This window comes from Oncorhynchus tshawytscha, linkage group LG22 (assembly GCF_018296145.1).
Source record: "Oncorhynchus tshawytscha isolate Ot180627B linkage group LG22, Otsh_v2.0, whole genome shotgun sequence".
Taxonomy (NCBI): Eukaryota; Metazoa; Chordata; class Actinopteri; order Salmoniformes; family Salmonidae; genus Oncorhynchus; species Oncorhynchus tshawytscha.
In genome coordinates, this window is record NC_056450.1 from 26,665,502 (window position 1) to 26,687,191 (window position 21,690).

General features: G+C 41.8%; 1 protein-coding gene across 4 annotated transcripts; it reads left to right on the plus strand.

Moving 5' to 3' along the window:
* The first annotated feature begins 357 nt into the window (after positions 1-357).
* On the plus strand, positions 358-20,788 carry LOC112222213 (synapsin-2). 4 transcript variants are annotated; one of them, XM_024384908.2, is made up of 12 exons: positions 358-439; positions 2,895-3,266; positions 15,329-15,386; positions 15,587-15,678; positions 15,907-16,063; positions 16,166-16,255; positions 16,368-16,430; positions 16,512-16,654; positions 16,888-16,962; positions 17,292-17,394; positions 17,793-17,942; positions 18,267-20,788. In XM_024384908.2, exons 2-12 carry the CDS (start codon positions 2,914-2,916, stop codon positions 18,393-18,395), a joined length of 1,413 nt encoding a protein of 470 aa, XP_024240676.1. In that variant the 5' UTR covers positions 358-439; positions 2,895-2,913; the 3' UTR covers positions 18,396-20,788. The 4 variants fall into 4 exon arrangements, with proteins under 4 accessions (XP_024240676.1, XP_024240677.1, XP_024240675.1 ...); XM_024384909.2 differs by lacking the exon at positions 358-439 and adding an exon at positions 792-854; XM_024384907.2 differs by lacking the exon at positions 358-439 and adding an exon at positions 2,299-2,809.
* Positions 20,789-21,690: the final 902 nt, after the last annotated feature.

The following is a 21,690-nucleotide window of genomic DNA, read 5'->3' on the forward strand; positions in this document are numbered from 1 at the left end:
TTCTATGTTGAGTGTTTACAGTGAATATTGAGCACACATTTTACTCTTAAAAATGTAATTTCTGATATAGGGAGTTCCCATAATTTTTGGTGTTTCAAACATTTCGCCCCGCAATGGAAAATGTTAAAAACCTCTGCTTTAACCTTTATTTTTTTGTTTAAAATCATCTTTATTAAAGCCATTTTTAACATTTTACAAACATAATAGGTTCAACCATATAATTACAAATCTGTTTTCACATCAATACATGGGTTCATTATTAGGCTACTTAACATGATTTACTATTTAATAGTGTCCATGTACGTTTTTTGTAGGTCAACTTGTTTTTTTTTGGACAGTAACCTGGCCTAGACTCCCCAAGCACATAGGAAGGCTCATATTCTCTGGAAGGATAGCACCTTGAGAGGAACCAGACTCGGAGGGGTCTGCACTATGGATGGTATGCAACTCATTATCTAAACCCATTATAATCCTATGGGAATGGGATCCTCGCTACAAAATAAACGGCAGGTGAAATATGATACCATAGGCCTATGGGTCATTAGGCCTAATGATATTGTATGTTTAACTAGAGATTTTGCATAAAGATGACTGGATTATGTCTTAATGAGCATGTTTATAATGAAGACATTAATTTAGAGACAAAACCTAGCGACCTTGTCAAGAGGTTTGGACCTCTTGGCGTAATTGTTGACAGTCGCTGGACCTGGTTTTGAGTCCCATTTAGGGCTACCCCACAAATTCGCTGTTGGTGTCAGAGGTGGGATAGTGCCTGTGGGGCCATCGGAGAGGCGTGTTCATGTGAGGGAACTGGTATAGAGACGCTTTGGGACATGCAGTTCTGAAGGAAATGGGTAATGTAGCAACTTTGTCAAGAGGTTCGTAACCTCTTTGCATAACTGTTAAGGTTTTGGCTTGACAAGTCACTGGACGCGGGTTCAAGTCCCGGTCGGGGCTACCCCCTGAATTTGCTACAATATATTGTATAATGTGTTTGTAGGCTATGTGTTTATTGGGCTGGGATGGTCATAATCATTTACTAGTGTTGTTTGTAGAAGTCTCTACCCTCACATCAACCACTGTGTTCCTCCTACTCATTAAGACTTGTGTCCTTCCTTTCTGGATAAATTAGGTCTGACCACAAGCTCTACAATTATCACCCTACCTGAGAGAATAGCAGATTTCTAATGCCAGTTTCCATGGAGATACATTTTCTGCCACTTGTTACAATGCGTTCTACACTTGGTGCAGCGTATAGCTTAGAGCTGTGGAGGAGCAGCATGACATTTAATGACATTGCCTGAGGGAAAGAGCACCTCTGAGGCCAATGTGTTAGGTGTGAGAACAAGATTCATGCCCTACTATAATAGTGACGTAAAATACAGTACAGCGTCATCATTAGTCTAGTGTTTTCCTTCGTATTTCACAGTACATCATTTGTCTGACAATGGCTTTTAAGGACGTTATCAAACACTCAAGATAGAGCAGGGAATTCATTATGATATCTCAAGTGAACAAGAAGCCTACATACAAATTGGCAGTAGGCGCAGTGACATACAGCATTTAACCCATGTTAAGGTTTTGCATTTAATGTCTTAGGTCTATATTTTCTAGTGAATTCGTTGATCAATTCCAAGAGTAATGCATTTTCTAAATATTGACACCACAATATGTACAATTGATCAAATGGGTTACCAGCTAATACAGCAATATCATACACATTTTTTATTGGAATCTAAGTCTTTTTCATTTCTGTATGCGAACCATTTGTATTTTTTATTACATTTGGTCAAATAGTATTACAAATACTCTCCCAAATATTAAACAGTGCTGCAGTATATTGTATACTATTTGACTATACTAATTCATACTAATTCATTCTTTTACACCATCAAAGCCATTGAAAAGATTGATGATCAGTAGCCTATCTGAAAAAAATAATTAGAGAGCATGGTATTATGCGAATTAATCTAATGGCAGCAAGAGCAAAGCTCCGGCAATCATACATTGTGCAGACCTCTACACACCCACATTAAAAACCATGCTCGTCATGTGCAATAGTAAAGATAGGTAAATATTTCAAAAAATACTGTGTTTAAAACACCTCTAGTGGGAAATCCACATGGATGAATCAGAATGGCTGCATGGGATCTTTCCTCAGCTAAATTAGCTGCTTAACGGGCATGGGGAGGAATCCATCACATGGCAACGTGAAGGAGGGGGTTAACACTACAGCATGCGCTGGTGTCCCAGAGGACTGCTGCTGCCACTTGCCTGCCTCTCCTTCTGCAAGCCACACTGAGAGCAGACCAAACAGCCATTTTCTCTCTCCATTCTCATAGCTTGTATTAGGCATAGGTAACTGCGGATACAGAGATAACATAAGAAGAGAGGGTCAGGCTGTGTTGGAGGTTTCCTCTATATTACTACCTCGTGCATTTCCTTTAGAAACCTCTCTTCCCCTTTTTTTTGCAGTGGTATGAAAAGACGTGATGCCTGTGAGGCAGTACATAATGGGGGAGGGGTAGAGGAGGCAGACACGACACAATACGAATGAGTGGGAGTAGGGAGGAGAGAAGAGGGAGGGAGAGAGTGAGCATTTCTTGCAGTCGTTCAGGCTAGCAGAGAGGCATGCGATTGGCTGAGGGGGAGAATAGCGTCACGGCCACAGTGAGGGGAGCTCTGAGGATGCACGGCTGAGCTGGGAGGAAACATTACATTCACTGGGAGTTTGCATAGAGAAGAGCTGAGCCTTCAACCAGCTGCACCCTGGGAAGTGGCGCCTTCTGCAAATTAATCAGTCCCTCAGGTGACATCATTTGGCCTCTACCGTTCCCCTAAGGACTCTTCACATCCAGCCCTCGTTGATTCATCTGTTCTGTCTGCTCTAACAGCCCTCCATCTTCTCCAGCCATGAACTACCTGCGCCGACGCCTCTCTGACAGCACCTTCATCTCCAACCTGCCCAATGGCTACATGACAGACCTCCAGAGGCCTGACCCTGCTCAGTCTCCACCCCCAGCTACAGCAGGCCCAGCCAAGTCTCCCACGGCTGGGACCACGCCGCCCGCCACCTCCCCTACCCCCTCCCCTGCCCCAGAGAGGAAACCCCAGCAATCCCAGTCCAGTGGGGCAGGCTTCTTCAGCTCCATCACCAACGTAGTCAAGCAGACTGCGGCCTCGGCAGGACTGGTGGAGCAGACCACGGTCACGACACCCAAGAAGTTTAAGATCCTCCTGGTCATCGACGAACCACAACAGGAATGGTGAGGCAACATGCTGTGTCTTGCTGTAAAATTATGTAATGTAATTATGTGAATTATTGTGTTGATGTATGTGTTGTTTGTGTTCTGTAACATTGGAGCGGCTCTTGGCCAGGTCACTGGTGTGAAACTGATAATCTGCTCAGGTTCCTTCTTGAAAAGAGGAGCTCTCAGATGGTCCTGGCTTGTGGTAAAGAAAAGGTTAAAACAACCTGTCAGCCAACAAGTATGGCGTCCAACTCCGCTTATAAGATTTGAACAGGTTACTGCTGTGGATGGTCTGATGCCAGTGCAGGTTGCTCTAATAACAAAACACAGATGCAGCTACTCAGGAGGAGACGAGGAAACAAAGTCCACTGACTCACCATGTTAATGACATTACAGCATCAGGGAGTCTTTTTATGGCTTGCCTCATCCAAATACGGTGGTTTCCTGCAGTAATTGACAGGCATTCAGGGGTTTATGCCCTTTTTGACATGATTGAAATTTCAAAATGACAGATTGGCCTTGCAGCAGGAGGAAAATTCTATATGTTTTGAGGATGATTGACTTGGTATTCCAAGAAACCCATGTGAATTCTGCTGCTATTTTTAATATTAGGTCAGTTTCTTGCAACCACCTGTGAGTATGCGCCAGACTTAAACCCATTTAATTGATGAGTCTGATCAACCCAATGTACTCTAACACGGCTTTGCATCATTGTTGAGAAAGGCAATTTCATGATATTCAACAGCCAGTGAGAGCATGGGAAAATGCATGTGTGTTTTCGCTATTGAGTAAAGACTGCAGTGCTTTCCAGTCATCAGTGAGGTTTCCTTTCCCTTCCCGCTCAATGATAGGATCCCTGGTCACATGACCACCTGTCCACAATTACAGAGAGTCAATCCACAGAATTTATCTTTTGCCAATCATGCAAAGACAACACATGGCATCATTGTAGGAATAGGTGATACATAGGCTAGTAGTAGCAATAGAAATGGAGCTAAAAGGGATGGTATGTGTGTGCTCTGCGTTACAATGCTAGTTCAGACGGACACTTCTCTTTAATGCTGTGTGTTGAGGAGGCAGGCAGGAGAGAAGGCAGATCATGACATGAATCCAAAGAGCAGATAGCATATATTAAAGGCCTAATGCAGCTGTTTTTTGTGTCAATATCAAATCATTTCTGGACAACAATTAAGTACCTTGCTGTAATAGTTTTGCATTAAAATGGTCAAAAAGAAACAGAAGTAGCTTCTAAGTAAGCTTCAAAAATAACTGTTTCTCAAGTAAGAATTTAGCTAGGATGGTCTGGGAGTGGTCTGAGTAAGGAGGGGGAGTGATATGTAATCAGAAAACTAGCTGTTATTGGCAGAGAGGTTTGGAGCTCTCTTTGCTATTGGTCTATATAAACTTATACTGCCTGGTGATGTCACCAGGCAGCCCTGCAGATTTAGAATGCAAACCCTGCAGATTTAAAAGTATGTTTCATCAGCTGTTGTACAATATGATACAAAACACAGGAAAACTGAATTCTGCACTGGGCCTTTAAAGGGATGGCACAGCAGCACTGACAGGTAGCTATTGCCTCACCTATAAGAGCTACTTTACATCAAGCCTCTTTTTCCAATGTTCTGTAAAATGTATAGCAACTGCAGTGTTGTGAGTGAGAGGATTTACTTATTATATACTATATGGTGGCAAGGCGGATTTATGCAGTAAGGAATTCTACAAAACCTTTCAGTGACAGACACAAACTTACATAACTGTCTGCACAGCATCCCACGCCAGACATCCTTCTTCATATCGCATATCCTGCTTTGAAGAGGTAATTGCGAGATATATTGTAGATAGTGGGCCTACATTATCACATAGCAGAGTCCTGAAGAAGGTAGCATGAAGATGTTTTTAGATTTTGTGATTCTTGCTATGTGTTTTGTCTTGTGAATTCAAATTAACTAGATATATTTGCATCATCTGATTTTCCTCAGACATGTGCAGCTATATACAGTGGTCTATATACAGTGGTCTGTATACAGTAGGCTATATACAGTGGTCTATATACAGTGGTCTGTATACAGTAGGCTATGTGCAGTAGGCTATATACAGTGGTCTATATACAGTGGTCTATATACAGTGGTCTATATACAGTGGTCTGTATACAGTAGGCTATGTGCAGTAGGCTATATACAGTGGTCTATATACAGTGGTCTATGTGCAGTAGGCTATATACAGTGGTCTATATACAGTGGTCTATGTGCAGTAGGCTATATACAGTGGTCTATATACAGTGGTCTATGTGCAGTAGGCTATATACAGTGGTCTATATACAGTGGTCTATGTGCAGTAGGCTATATACAGTGGTCTATATACAGTGGTCTATATACAGTGGTCTATGTGCAGTAGGCTATATACAGTGGTCTATATACAGTGGTCTATATACAGTGGTCTATGTGCATTAGGCTATATACAGTGGTCTATATACAGTGGTCTATATACAGTGGTCTGTATACAGTGGTCTATGTGCAGTAGGCTATATACAGTGGTCTATATACAGTGGTCTGTATACAGTAGGCTATATACAGTGGTCTATATACAGTGGTCTATATACAGTGGTCTGTATACAGGGGTCTATGTGCAGTGGGCTATATACAGTGGTCTATATACAGTGGTCTATATACAGTGGTCTATGTGCAGTAGGCTATATACAGTGGTCTATATACAGTGGTCTGTATACAGTAGGCTATATACAGTGGTCTATATACAGTGGTCTATATACAGTGGTCTGTATACAGTGGTCTATGTGCAGTGGGCTATATACAGTGGTCTATATACAGTGGTCTATAAGCAGATGGAAACTGTAGCCTGAGGGACACATCTGCATTTGGATGACATGTTGCTTTCTGGAGAGTGGCTATTCCAGGAGTCCTGTGTGTATGTATGATTCATCTCACCATGCAAAATGGCTGCTATCACAATAACAAAGGCAGAGTGGACAGATTCTGTTTATTGGTATATGGCATACTGCAGATGCATTTATGATATTGATGTGTATGTTGAATCATTGCAAGCTCCTTTTAACAATAATGATCGCTATGCTTGCACTGCGGATATAGCCTATAGCCTAAGTAATGCTAGATATTTGAATACACGTCACATTGTATCACGTCTGAGGGTGCCCATTAAGGTAATAGAAACCCAGATAAATCCTAGTAAGGTCATACTCATGTCATTTTAAATGATGCCATGTCTTTTGGCTCCACATAACAGCAGACAGTCAACAACCTGAGAAGAAACGTAATCATTGTTTTCTTATGGGATATGGGAATGCATCTATAATCATTAAATGTACCTGGATTGGCATTCAACACCATAGTACCCTCCAAGCTCGTCATCAAGCTCGAGACCCTGGGTCTCGACCCCGCCCTGTGCAACTGGGTACTGGACTTCCTGACGGGCCGCCCCCAGGTGGTGAGGGTAGGCAACAACATCTCCACCCCGCTGATCCTCAACACTGGGGCCCCACAAGGGTGCGTTCTGAGCCCTCTCATGTACTCCCTGTTCACCCACGACTGCGTGGCCACGCACGCCTCCAACTCAATCATCAAGTTTGCGGACGACACAACAGTGGTAGGCTTGATTACCAACAACGACGAGATGGCCTACAGGGAGGAGGTGAAGGCCCTCGGAGTGTGGTGTCAGGAAAATAACCTCACACTCAACGTCAACAAAACTAAGGAGATGATTGTGGAAACAGCAGAGGGAACACCCCCCGATCCACATCGATGGAACAGTAGTGGAGAGGGTAGCAAGTTTTAAGTTCCTCGGCATACACATCACAGACAAACTGAATTGGTCCACTCACACAGACAGCATCGTGAAGAAGGCGCAGCAGCACCTCTTCAACCTCAGGAGGCTGAAGAAATTCGGCTTGTCTCCAAAAGCACTCACAAACTTCTACAGATGCACAATCGAGAGCATCCTGGCGGGCTGTATCACCGCCTGGTACGGCAACTGCTCCGCCCACAACCGTAAGGCTCTCCAGAGGGTAGTGAGGTCTGCACAACGCATCACCGGGGGCAAACTACCTGCCCTCCAGGACACCTACACCACCCGATGTTACAGGAAGGCCATAAAGATCATCAAGGACATCAACCACCCGAGCCACTGCCTGTTCACCCCGCTATCATCCAGAAGGCGAGGTCAGTACAGGTGCTTCAAAGCTGGGACCGAGAGACTGAAAAACAGCTTCTATCTCAAGGCCATCAGACTGTTAAACAGCCACCACTAACATTGAGTGGCTGCTGCCAACACACTGACACTGACACTGACTCAACTCCAGCCACTTTAATAATGGGAATTGATGGGAAATGATGTAAATATATCACTAGCCACTTTAAACAATGCTACCTTATATAATGTCACTTACCCTACATTATTCATCTCATAGGCATACGTATATACTGTACTCTATATCATCGACTGCATCCTATGTAATACATGTATCACTAGCCACTTTAACTATGCCACTCTGTTTACATACTCATCTCATATGTATATACTGTACTCGATACCATCTACTGTATCTTGCCTATGCTGCTCTGTACCATCCTTACGGTTGAGGGCGGTGCAGTTGCCATACCAGGCGGTGATACAGCCCGCCAGGATGCTCTCGATTGTGCATCTGTAGAAGTTTGTGAGTGCTTTTGGTGACAAGCCGAATTTCTTCAGCCTCCTGAGGTTGAAGAGGTGCTGCTGCGCCTTCCTCACGATGCTGTCTGTGTGAGTGGACCAATTCAGTTTGTCTGTGATGTGTATGCCGAGGAACTTAAAACTTGCTACCCTCTCCACTACTGTTCCATCGATGTGGATGGGGGGGTGTTCCCTCTGCTGTTTCCTGAAGTCCACAATCATCTCCTTAGTTTTGTTGACGTTGAGTGTGAGGTTATTTTCCTGACACCACACTCCGAGGGCCCTCACCTCCTACTCATTCATATATCCTTATGTACATATTCTTTATCCCCTTACACTGTGTAGTTTACAGTAGTTTACAGACAGTAGTTTTGGAATTGTTAGTTAGATTACTTGTTGGTTATTACTGCATTGTCGGAACTAGAAGCACAAGCATTTCGCTACACTCGCATTAACATCTGCTAACCATGTGTATGTGACAAATAAAATTTGATTTGATTGTTTTCAGTCTAATACCACATACAGTAATGCGAATCATGACCGGACTATCTGCACTGACTCCATTTTGCACTGACTCTATGCACACTCACAGGACTATCCACACACTCACACATACTTACACTAACATACACACATACACTGACATACACACATAACCCACACACATATACACACGCATACAGATGCCACACACACACACACACACACACACACACACACACACACACACTTTCACACATGTACACATTCACTCATCATATACATTGCTGCTAATTTGTTTTTTAAATATTATTATAATTATTATTATTATTATCTATCCTGATGCCAAGTCACTTTACCCCTGCATTCATATACAGTACCTACCTCAAACACCTCATACCCTGACATATTGGTATGGTGTTGGTACTCCCTGTATATAGCACCATTCTTGCATGTTTATATTTCTCTTGTGTCTTTACTCAATTATTTTGAACACTGCATCGTTGGGAAAGAGCTTGTAATGAAACATTTCCCTGTAAGGTCTACACCTGTTGTATTCACCGCATGTGACAAATAGCATTTGATTTGACATCAAAAGACTGGAATTTATCAAAAGGTCAACAGTTATGGTAACATTGAAGACATCTGAGTAAATTATGTTACCTTTCACAAATCATCTGTAGAGCCATCAGCTGAAAGATCTCTCCAGCTAAGCATTTCATTGTTAGTCTACACTTGTTATTTATTAAGCGTGTGACGAATAATACAATTTGATTTGATTGATTTTGATTTGATTTGAAGCCCTTCCTGGCATCGTTGGCTGTTTCCCTGTTTCATGTTTCCGCCACTAGAGAGACCTGCCACTAGCTCCCAATGCCTCCCTCAGGCTCAGCATCACGGCTACATTACATGTGTCTACAATAACAGTGAGTCAGTTCTGAAGAACTTTTATACTCTTTGGGATTGGTGACAACAGCAACGTGTTAAACAATAGGAGAGCTAGCTAGGGAACGTTTGCCTCTGTCTGATTGCTCCATTGATTGTGTAATTTCTCGTTACACTTTGGCCTTTTAGCTTGCGGTTGTATTTCATAAGGATGAGCTGTTTCTGACTGTAAGGTTTTACTTTTGTGTCGACATTAGCTTGTCTTTCAGCGCCCAATAAAATATATGTATTAGCATGTCTGGTGGTGATTTATTGTTCATTTAGTTTACTGATGTCACCATGAAGAGCATAGGCCCAATTACAGATGTGGATGTGATGAATACGTAATCACGTAATTGTCTTTGAGTCTAGAATTCTGGAATACAGGATATTCTGTTTGAACAAGAATAGTATTTAACCCATAAAATGATCAGATATCTACGTCAGACAATATATTACAACTTTAGTGTTTCCAGCATCTCCTCTGTTTTCAGATCTGATCGTTTTTAGTCTGTAGGCCAACCTCATGTGATATCAACTCTGAACTCTTGGCTAAAGGGGGTTTGAGGGTTGTGTTTCAGTGTGGAATGGGCTGTTTCTGGGTCAGAAATGTTGTGCCCTGTGCAAGAGATAAAGACAGAGGCTGACAAGCCGCAGTATAGTAGCCTTAGGACAGAGACTGAAATGGAATCTGACAGGAATACTTCAGACTCACACAACAGAAGGCTAAGCTAGGCTATGACCACTGGTTTCAGGCCTCAACACAAACCTGCTGCTGATTATTATGGTAGCAATGCGCTAACATCTTTCACAGTTTATGTCCTTATTATTATAGTTATGAATGTTGTTGCTGACAGTCCTTGTTTCTTGGCATTATCACTTCAGGGATTTAAGAAACCTTTTCTCCTACTCAACTATCTTAATAAGACTGTTGATTAGTTGTTGCTATGGAGAGCTATACAAATTAACTTGCTAGAAACCAAACAGAGATGAAAACAGAATGTTCTGAAAATGTGATAAACTGGAGAATAGCACACTAGTATAATAACCAAAGCTTGCCTCAGTGACAGTGATTGTGCCAAATCATCCCTCCATTAGTGTGATTATATATTTAGCTAATCTAATGAAAATTGATTTAGAAGTAATTGCTTTAAGAATGGGTAAAATAATTCACAGTGTCAGGTTCTCTGTGAAAATGCCATTTGTCTTTCTGGGGCATAGCAACTGTGATATTCTAGCTTTTTTGTGAATACATCCTGGCTCCTGTAGTCATATGAAAGGGCATTTTTTTCAGCATGATGACACTCTCCCACTGTGTACCACATATATCATGCTGTCCTTGTAGGAGAGATCATGGCTCTAGGACTGACCCCAGGCCTGTATATCAGATCGACCGTCTGACACTGCTGCCTTCAAATGCCTCTTATGCTAGCTTTACATTTACATTAACTCCTCTTTCCATGTACGCCATGAAGTGTGCAATTCCCTTGTCCAAATATGTATATCTGCATCTGCCTTCTATTCATTTAGCATGACTCCGTGAACGACTGTGTATGAAGGCAGTACCGTGGTGTCAGAGGTTGTCGAGCTGGAGTTGATCTGTCTAAGATGCACTACAGCCAAGGGCCCAGGACAACACATTATCTGTTATTAAAGTGTTATCTAGGGAACAGTCTTCCTTTGTGAAACCCTGACAGAAATGGGACAGCACTCACTCACAGAATGGCTGCTCAGTGCAATATCATCCTGCCTCAGAAGGAAACATCAAACAAAGCAGCACTTCTATTCCCTAGCTGCTCTTTGCCTGCTACCTGTTGGAAGTGGCATGGCAATTTCCCCTCGACTGACAGACTTTCAAATAGCTTTAAGATTGCATACTCACTAGTGGTTCTATATTGACTTTGTGCGTTGTAGGAATGAAGCATGTAGGCGAGATCACCATTACCATTATGCTGGAAGTATCACAAATATGGCTGAAGACGCCTCTTCAGATCTTATTGATATACTAGCATGGTGAGATGAGTTGGACTACTGCTTGAGCTTCTCTGTTTCTTAGGTTTGGAGATAACGTAGAATAAAAGTAATTTCCTGAAGTCAGAAATAAACACCGATATATAGGAGATTATAAACTGGGTTGTTCGAGCCCTGAATGCTGATTGGCTGAAAGCCGGGATATCTCAGACCGTTTACCATGGGTATGATAAAACACGTATTTTTACTGGTCTAATTACGTTGGTAACCAGTTTATAATAGCAATATGGCAACTCAGGGGTTTAAAGTATATGGTCAATATACCACGGCTAAGTGCTGTATCTAGGCACTCTGCGTTGGGTCGTACATAAGATCAGCCCTTAGCCGTGGTATATTTGCCATATACCACACTCACTCAGACCTTATTGCTCAATTAGAGTGGGAATCAGGAATAGAAGCTTCCCCTAACCTTTGATAAAGGATCAGATGGTTACAGTTAGGATTGGGTCTGTCTTGTGACAGGAATGCTGTGCTATACATCACAAGGTGGACAAGGACAGATGGAACTGTCTCACTTATCAGACAAGTGTCAGAGGTTTGCTCTTGCCTCTTACAGTAGAGAGACAGCGATAGCCATTACTCATTCACTCAGTGTCGTAAAGTGGAGGTCACATACTGACTAGGAAAATGAAGACAAAATAGGCCTGTTAGTCAGAGTTTGCCTTTGTTTGACATATTAATCTAAAACAACTAATCAACAAAGGCAGTTAGTCCCAGCCGCTCTGTCGTCCTGCCCAACCCTCTCTCTCTCTCTCTCTCTCTCTCTCTCTCTCACACTCATAATCGTTAAAAGTCTATCTAATTAACATAACACAAAAATCCCCATTAAAAATCTGTCAATTTAAGACAGAGATGTTTTTTGCATGGGCTGCATCTCAATCCACTGTATGCGCCTGTGTCGGCCTTCCGCATTTGGGGTGGAACGTGGCAGAGCTACAGCGCTGTTTGTAAGACCAGGAGATGTCCCGAAAATGGGTCTTTTCACGAAAACATCTGTAGCGTCCGAACTCATATGACCACTCAATGAAAAGATGATACTTTCACCAACGCGATGGTGCTTCTCCGTTTTGCTCTACGACCCCCACAAGCTCAACAGGACCCGTCTGAAGCCGGTACCACAGATCTGTGTATGGAGGTAGTTTTGTACCAACAAAAAAAATGGGTTAAATATGTGTCCAAAAAAGATAACATATCCTGAGCTTTCAGGAAAGAGACTTCAAAACCTTATTCCTTATTATTTGTTTTTTGACTGTCTATTTTGCCATTTCTGAATGTGTTATTCAATGTGTTTCTATGGGCCTTAGTAGTAAAGGCCACATTCAATATTTAATCAAATCAGTATTTATTTTTTATATAACTACAGGGGTCCTACAATTCTTGGGGTGGAACGTGATATGGAATATCACGGAATATGGAATCAAATAGCTAAATGATCCATGGTATGACCATCTTAAAATAATTCCATATGTTAGCTTAGTAGCTGCTACCCCCCCACTCACTCACTCAGTCTTTTCTGTCCCGTCTTGGACTTGGGCATAGATCATTTGAGTATTAGAGCTATTACAGGACATTGGTATGCACCATTTGTTTTTTTCTCCTTACGAATGCTTCTTCACATAATATGTTCCTTAATATTTAAAGGGTAGATTGTAATTATACATTCATAGGACTCTAATGGATGGCTGGATAAAAGCTCTCACAGACAGGAGGCGTTACTTGAGCTGTACTCCTCTAACTGGAGTGAACTAATACTCGTCAGTAGCTGCATCAGACTGTCCTCTTCTAGAGGACAAACCTCAACCTTCATCATCACAATATCAGCCTCCTTCCTCTATCTAGATCTCTAACTGCTCATCACTATGGGAACCACACTGATTTATAAATAATGTAAAAAATGTCTCTACCTACAGAGCACCTGTTGTTCTGAGCACAGGTCGTTTTCCAGACATTTTACATGGATCACTGTGAAATATCTGGCCACTGTATTTCTGTTATTGATAGACACATTATGATCCTACACAAGTGGCATGTACTTCATTCAATGCAGGAAGGTGTTATTCGCATGTGCAGTGGTCAGGGTTTAATCATCTCTGCGTCAATGCATAGGCCCATGTAAAGTAACCAGCTGCTGTTTGAACCTGGGCCTCCTGGTCACAATAAAACGGTGCTAACTTGCTGCGCTAAATCCAAAGCATTAGCTAGGGAAACTAATGCAGGTATTCAGGAGTCAGCGACGGTTACTCATCATGTGAGTGTGATTCTGAACCCCCTCCGCTATCCACATACATTCAGTACATCCTCCACAAGTAGGAACTGAATCAGGGAGACAGTCGTGATACCCATTCCTTACACCAACACGGACCTATCTAAAATGTCAGACATTGTGGTTCTGTCTCTGAGTCGTGTCTTTGGCTGCCCCACATATATCCATGTATCATAACACAGATAATCTACAGGCTTTTCATTCCCTGTGTCTCTGCTGCTGTGACTCGTATTCAGATGATTGTTTTCCTCCACAGCCACAGATAATTCCCCGACTCAAATTAGATCAGCAATAAATTATTCAGCCAGTCCTCACAAGGGTGTGTTTGACATACGGTACTGACGTGAAACAAACAAGTAGCAGATATATCAAATCATTTTTCCCATTGTATTTTTCTTCTGCTAGTAGACTTTGCTGCACACTGCTATGTGTCATTTCAATAGAAAGTGGAAAATATGCTGGTCATTGAAACCTTGTATGGCTCTACTGTAGGCCTAATTGCATCACATTTAGATTACTTTGGCCATTGAACTATACAGCAACATTTTAGAGAAGGTTTGTCATAGGACTATTTGGGTTTTTAGACCTCCATAGAGAACAGCCATTTTGTAATCTTTAGTGGAGGAATATCCCATTGAAATCTGTACACTACTCTACAGCACGGTTCCAGTGGAGGTTTTGGCCGTTGAAAAGCTTGAAATAGTTAATTGGCTAGGAGCAACACCGTGGCAACATTGAGGAGAGGAGAGGCAATGCATTCAACAGTCCCCTGACACTTAGTTTGTTTCAGGTCACTAAGTTTGTCTCCATTGATTAACCTCCCTTCCCGTCGCTCATCACTTTAAGAGCATGGCGAAGGTCTCCTCTCTTTGTCCGTGGGGCGGCAGGGTAGCCTAGTGGTTAGAGCGTTGGACTAGTAACCGGAAGGTTGCAAGTTCAAACCCCAGAGCTGAACATGCAGTAAACCCACTGTTCCTAGGCCATCATTGAAAATAAGAATTTGTTCTTAACTGACTTAAATAAATAAAAAATCAATAAATGCACTGTGTGTGGGTTCAATAATGGCCAGCCTGCCTGTCTGCAGGGAATGAGTGCCAGTACCTCTGTATAGACATAGCTCGATGCTAAGCGGATATTAACACTGGATGCGTTCAGTAGACTAAGATTCACCAGACTAAGATCCACCAAACAAACCCTTCTTTCTTGGACAAAGACCATAGCTATTGAACCAGATCATTTTATGGAATTATAAAATGCATCTCGTTCCGAGGGCTTTTGACTACAATGCATCATTCAGTAACGATCCACTAGATGGAAGCAAACGCTGCAACACGGGGGACTACTTACATTTCATAAAGGACAAAAACAAATCAAATCATAAAGTGATTAGTAGTGAATATGTCACTACCTTGACTTTATCACTTTAACAATTCTCCATGACATGTTTATCTGAGGGGAATGTGTCACAAGACAGAATGTTTGAGTAATAGTGTGGTGTGTATTTAAAGTCTTTGCTCCATAAAATCCATATTGATGCATTTTAAAGTCAATGAAGTGTCTTATTCAATATTTGTGATTGTAAATTGATGGAAGGCGTTCACAGAGAAACGTGATCACAAGGACTAGCAGAAGGATCTATCAGTGTTACCTCATCATGTCCTCTAAAGGTTCATCAATTATCTTCCCTGTTGCCTAGGGCCAAACTCTTCAGAGGGAAGAAAGTACACAGAGATTATGACATCAAAGTCGAACAGGTAAGCCTCATTTGGCAAACTGCATCGATTTACTTTTGGCACCTGTCTCAGATAGAGTTGTCTACATAGAAACTTTTATTCCATTCCAGCCAATACATATATAGCTCCACCCACCAGCCTCCTCTGATCTGTGCCGTATTCATAACTATTGATATACGTTCAGTTAATCAGATGGATCTGTATGTTTTTCTACCATGCAGGCTGAGTTCAGTGAGATCAACGTCATAGCTCACTCCAACGGGTCCTGTAATGTGGACATGCAGGTTCTGAGGAACGGTACCAGGGTGGCCAGGTGAGACACGTGCAGATGCACACACACACACACACACACACACACACCACAAGACACACACCACAAAATCATTGGCACTTCACCAGTGCCCTTATAGACCATTTTTCATAAGCAACCCACTCAATACTCCAACATCGAATCTGAAAATGTGTCATGGTTCACTTTACATGTGAAGGTCAACCCAGTTTTAATTTCTCTCTGAAGCATCTGTGTATTTATGTTTTACAGGTCATTCAAGCCTGACTTTGTCCTCATCCGCCAACACGCCTTCAGTATGACCCAGAATGAGGACTTCCGTAACATGATCATTGGTCTGCAGTATGGGGGCATCCCCAGTATCAACTCCCTGGAGTCCATCTACAACCTGTGTGACAAGCCCTGGGCGGTAGGCAGACAGAAGGCTGGCTGCGTGCAATGCGTGAGACTTGTTTATTTGTGTCTTAAGTCAGTGGCATAACTTCACTAATGGATGTCTGTTTGTCTCTAGTTTGCACAGCTAATAAGCACCTACAGGAAGCTTGGTGCAGAGAAGTTCCCTCTGATCGAACAGACCTTCTATCCCAACTACAAGGAGATGGTAAGAACGTAATCATGTCTTCTGAAATGTAGCCGTTAATGTGGACTTGTTTTTCTTCATTGTATCATGAAACCAGGCATAAAACAATCATGTCTGACGGTTTATCACTCAGGTTACCATGCCAACGTTTCCTGTAGTTGTGAAAATTGGACACGCTCACTCGGGAGTAGGAAAGGTAATAATGTTATTAAGGCTTGATGTTGTTATTCTGTAGACTGTGGAGCTGCTAGTGGAAGGTGGTGTGTGTTGTGTCCAGGTGAAGGTGGATAACCACAGTAAGTTCCAGGACATAGTCAGTGTGGTGGCTCTCACCCAGACCTACACCACCACAGAGCCCCTCATCGACTCCAAGTACGACATCAGAATTCAGAAGATTGGCAGTGACTACAAGGCTTACATGTACGTACTATTCCCCATCTTGTATTCATGATTATTCCTCTGTTGTAAGCAAATGTAAACATCTGGGAACCTTTAAATGTTCCACATTTAGCATAAGGATCTGACTTTTTTTTCCAATAATCCAGAAGTGTAATCAAATTAATCCAAGACTATTGAATTTGTGAATCCTTGAATTAACAATCAACAGGGACTTTAATATGTTTACCATTTGTATAATGTCTCATACGTTATAGGAGGACCTCAATCTCTGGCAACTGGAAGAGCAATACAGGCTCAGCCATGTTGGAACAAGTGGCCATGACTGACAGGTATGAGTCCTTAACAGCAGAACAGCATCACTGACAATGCTTCCTTTCTAAAAGGACAAGACAAGGGAATCTCAGACAATGGCCTGTCTCATTACCAAAGTCAATTATCATTCATGTAGCTCATTATGCAACAATGTAAATGGCTGTATTGATACAAGTTAGCACTCTGTACGGTGTTCTCTCTGAATGATACAAAATTGATAAGCAATTTGAGTAATTACACTCCTACATGCAAATTATCTCTATTAAATAGCATCACACTTCTCCTTGACTGTGACACTCTGTAAGACCACTTAGTGTCAGATCTGTACTCCTTGGCCTGTGTTCAGGTACAAGCTGTGGGTTGACACCTGCTCAGAGATCTTCGGAGGGTTGGATATCTGTGCTGTCAAAGCCATTCATGGAAAGGATGCGAAAGATTACATCACTGAGGTAGGTGTTCCCTAGTAAGTGTCAAATTCACAGTGCCTGAAATATGCAGGAATTTTTATGATTAATTATTTCATTATTCAGCTGCTCTCAACACACTGAGGCAGTTCTCTTATTAAATATTTTGAAATATTCAACATCTTTGTTAACCAATGTATTGATGTATTCCATATCCTTGTTAGGTCGCTATCTGGTTGTTATGGGAACAGCAGCCTAGACATGTTTCACAGATGGCACAACTGTTGAGAACATGGGATGGTATCCAAACATAGTTCCGAACCATTCAGTTAAACCTTCACTTTAACCAAATGTGATTCACAATCTACTGTCCTTCCTCCATAACCTACTCCACGTCCATCTTCTTTTCCTCTGGTAGTATTACCATCTTCCGTGTGTGTCAGGTGGTGGGGTCGTCCATGTCGCTGGTAGGAGAGCATCAGGCAGAGGACAGGCAGCTCATCACTGACATGGTGGTAGCCAAGATGAACCAGGCAGTAGGACGGACACCCGCGGGGTCCTCTAACAGACCAACCACCATGCAGCCATCACAGGTATGGTGCAGTAGGCTACATACACCACTGTATGGGAATATGATCAGTCATAGTCTCACAGGCTTTTAGGAAATCCTGTTTGAGAGCCTTCACCTGTATTACAGTTCAGTGTATAACATCCATATTACTGTGTCTTAGTAACTAATGTATAGCTACATTTGTTTATAGCCTTTGTGTATTGCCAGATTTGTATAAAACCAACATTGGATCCATATTCTTGTTTGAAAAGTACATTGTTTAAAGGAGTATGAAAACAGAACTGTGTCATAAGGACATTTAACTGTAGTGTCTCTGGGAGTATCACTTAGTTTTATGTGTTTGCAGAGTGGTGGCCAGAAGGACCTGGTGGTTGATCCCAAGACTGGCGCTACACGCCCTCCTCAAGGTTGTCTGCAGTACATTCTCGACTGTAATGGCGTTGCAGTGGGGCCAAAACCTGTCCAGGCCAACTAATTAGCCCGCCAGAGAGGAAGTCTATGTAATATTGAAATGATGATGACGTACATTAGCTGAACACAAAGCAGAGAGGAGGAGGGGGGGGGGAGAGAGACGGTAGACGGACTGAGATCTGGCTGCTGTTAGTTTGGTCCAGAATGTACTGCTGGCATGGACAGTGTTTTTCCTCTATGCAGTGTCAAGATGTACTGTCCACTTGTTTCCTTGTTGATTTAGTGTGCTTGTAACGGTCGCCTCTGTTTCTCTGTAGCCGTGGTTTTCTTTGGGGATGTTGTTGACGGTGTAATAAGCAGATTGTGCCTACACTGAGTCCAGTGCTGCTGTGTGTGCCCAATGTTTGATTCAGTCCTTATTCATAACTGACCTCCCTCTAAACCCCCCTGTTTATTTCTCCATTTTGGTGTGTACTTTTAGATATTGTCAAACTGGTTTATCGTGCAGTTTGACGTTTGTGTATATGTCAATATGTAAATGTGTGTGCGTATGACTGTATTGGTGATTATTTTCATACATTTACTAATATAATAGGTATTTCTTTTTGGTTTTGCATGAATGATACGAAGGAAGGTAACAGTATGTTTTTAAATGTCAGATGATCAATCAGGATGTTTCTTTAGTGACATCACTGGTATAGTTCCAAACTACTGTCCCTGTGATTTATGCATTGTGAATGTGTCATAATATGGAATACATATTGTATAAGTTGTACATAAACAACCAAGTGTTAGTGCTAAGAAAGCTGATGAGCAGACCAATACATACAGCCAGATCACATCTAAGTAGACCTTCATTGATTCAATGGAGGTTCGAGACATGAAACGTAGTTGCTGTTCCTTTATCCATTATTAGCTGATAGACTACCCATACTACGCTCAGTGAAGGTTGCTATTCAACCGACTCCTAGCAAGACAGTTCTTTGACAGTTTTATAAACTGTCTCTATGCACAGAACACAGCCATAGATGTCTTCATGTGTATGAGGACAAACATATTAGATAACTTACAAAATTACAATAGACTACTCTAGCTTTTGAGAGAAAATAAATATTTGACTTTTGTTATCACTCAGCACTTGTAATCACAGTCCCCCACTGTAAATATATGGGATTGGTTTGTGGCAGCTGCAGTTGGATCAGGAAAGAGGAGAGCTTGTGGTAGAGTTAGAGAGTAACTGTGATAGTAGAATGCTCTCATTAAGATTTGTTAACAGAATGACTCTAGAGGTGTGTCCATTATCTAATAAGATTACAGTAATAACCATTTCCTCTTAGGCCTATGATGCATGTGTTTGTGATATTTCAGGAAGTGAAGTAATCCAATTTGTCCTGTCACTTTCAATTATGTTGTCAAGTAGAAAAACTAAATTGTGCTTCAGTAAAATAGTCAAGGTTTTACATAATATATTTAAATGACTAGGTATAAGGTTTCTGATATCACCATACACATACCGTCCAGGCTTAATATCAATGACCGTAGTGGCGTTGCCATGACGATGGTGATGCTGCTGTGTATTGCAGTGATGATATGCGTGGAGTTATGCTTATGTTACTGCCATTTAAAGATTCTTTGACATATTTGCCTTATCATACTCATACTGAGTTAATGGAGAGTGCAATATATATATGTTTGTAACTTTATATTCTTTATATTTTTACTACCAGATCTTCTACCATAATCTCTTCATAGAGCTATATTCACAAGTGGGATGCAAACATTTTCCCAAAGCTAACACGGTTGTTAGTGAAAAACATTTGCATTAAGTAGTAGTGATTAGAAGCCATGCATGTGTCCTATTTGGTGAAACTAAGAATACATCTACATCAAGATAATTGTAAATGTATGTCCCATTCTAAAACACTTTGTTACTAACAGAATTGTACAAACAAACTATGTTTGGCAAGCTCAGTGTGCAAGTCCTTTTCCTAGGTGTATGAAATAACATTGTGTCTGTGCAGATAGCCTAACCCAGTGAGTAACCCTGTAAGAGCCTTGCCTGTGGCTTTATGGTTTTGTGTTTTGATTTGTGGAGTAAAATGCCATGACGCTCTATCCATCTACAAAAGTGAGGATAGAGCGTCGCCACCAAGGTCCTTAATAGTTGCATAGTGACATAGTTGTTGTGTAATTGATTGATTTAAAGGAGTTATTGTCGGGGGAAATTCATAATCAGCCATCCTGCCCAGGTGAAAATCCTTTGCTAGTTGAGATTTTCATACCTGCTGGGTTGCAGCTATTTGGGACCAGGGTTGCTACTACCTGTTAAGTGTGCACTCTTGGAACTAGTGTTGAACTGTTTGAAAAAGTCCAGTACAAATAACAAAATATTATAGAAACATACCCCACATTGATATTTTCCCCCCTGTCACTGGCAATAAAGCTTCCTTTGCAATATATGTTCCGTCTGTGTATTTGTTATGGTTGTATAAAAAAAACGAGGCCTATATCAACGAGCAAATCAGCCTATATTGTGTCACTATGTACAGTATATATATTGGAAAGGGAGACTCCTTTAAAATGTCAGTTTATAGAAAGATATGCGGAGCAAGAAGACCAACAAACACAGGCGAAGAAAGGCCTACTAATGGTAGTCAAAGTATGTATTTATCATATCATATTATTAAAGTTTGGAAAACCAAATAAATGAGCAAACATATTGGTTTGTGAAAACCCCTCCATCTATACCCTCATGAAGCATGTGCACCCCACATTGCATTGCTTCTAATGCATGACAGATATCTGCATTATTGTAATATCATATCCTCCCTGCTTTGTGTTTCTTTATCTTGTAACTTGTACCTCCTCCATTGACCAGTGTTGATTTTAGACTGTCTACTGTTATTGTCACATGGTTTAAGGGACAAAATGACCAATACAAATGTGAAAAGGGTACAGACTAAAATATAAAGCCTTTGGTACATGATTCAATATACTCTTTCCACTGTAAAAGTGTGATCATATCATTACCTATTTCTTGTACTAAAATTAGAGGGCTGTCTGGAACCCCAAGGATCCCTATTACAAAGTCCCAGGCCTGCTCCAAAGTCATCGCCTAAAGCTTCTGCTAAAGACTCAAGCCAGAGGCCTACCTCAACCACACAGCAGCCCCATCCCCAGTCAGCGAGTCAGGCCAAGCCCAGACCAGGAGGACTGGATGCTCAACAACCACTACCACCTCCAGCACAGCCTGCACAACCAAGACAGCTCAACTCAGCACCTCAGGTCCAACCCGAGTCCCAGGCTCCTCCACAGGCCTCAGTCCAACCCCAGCCTGAGCCACAGGCCCAACCCCAAAA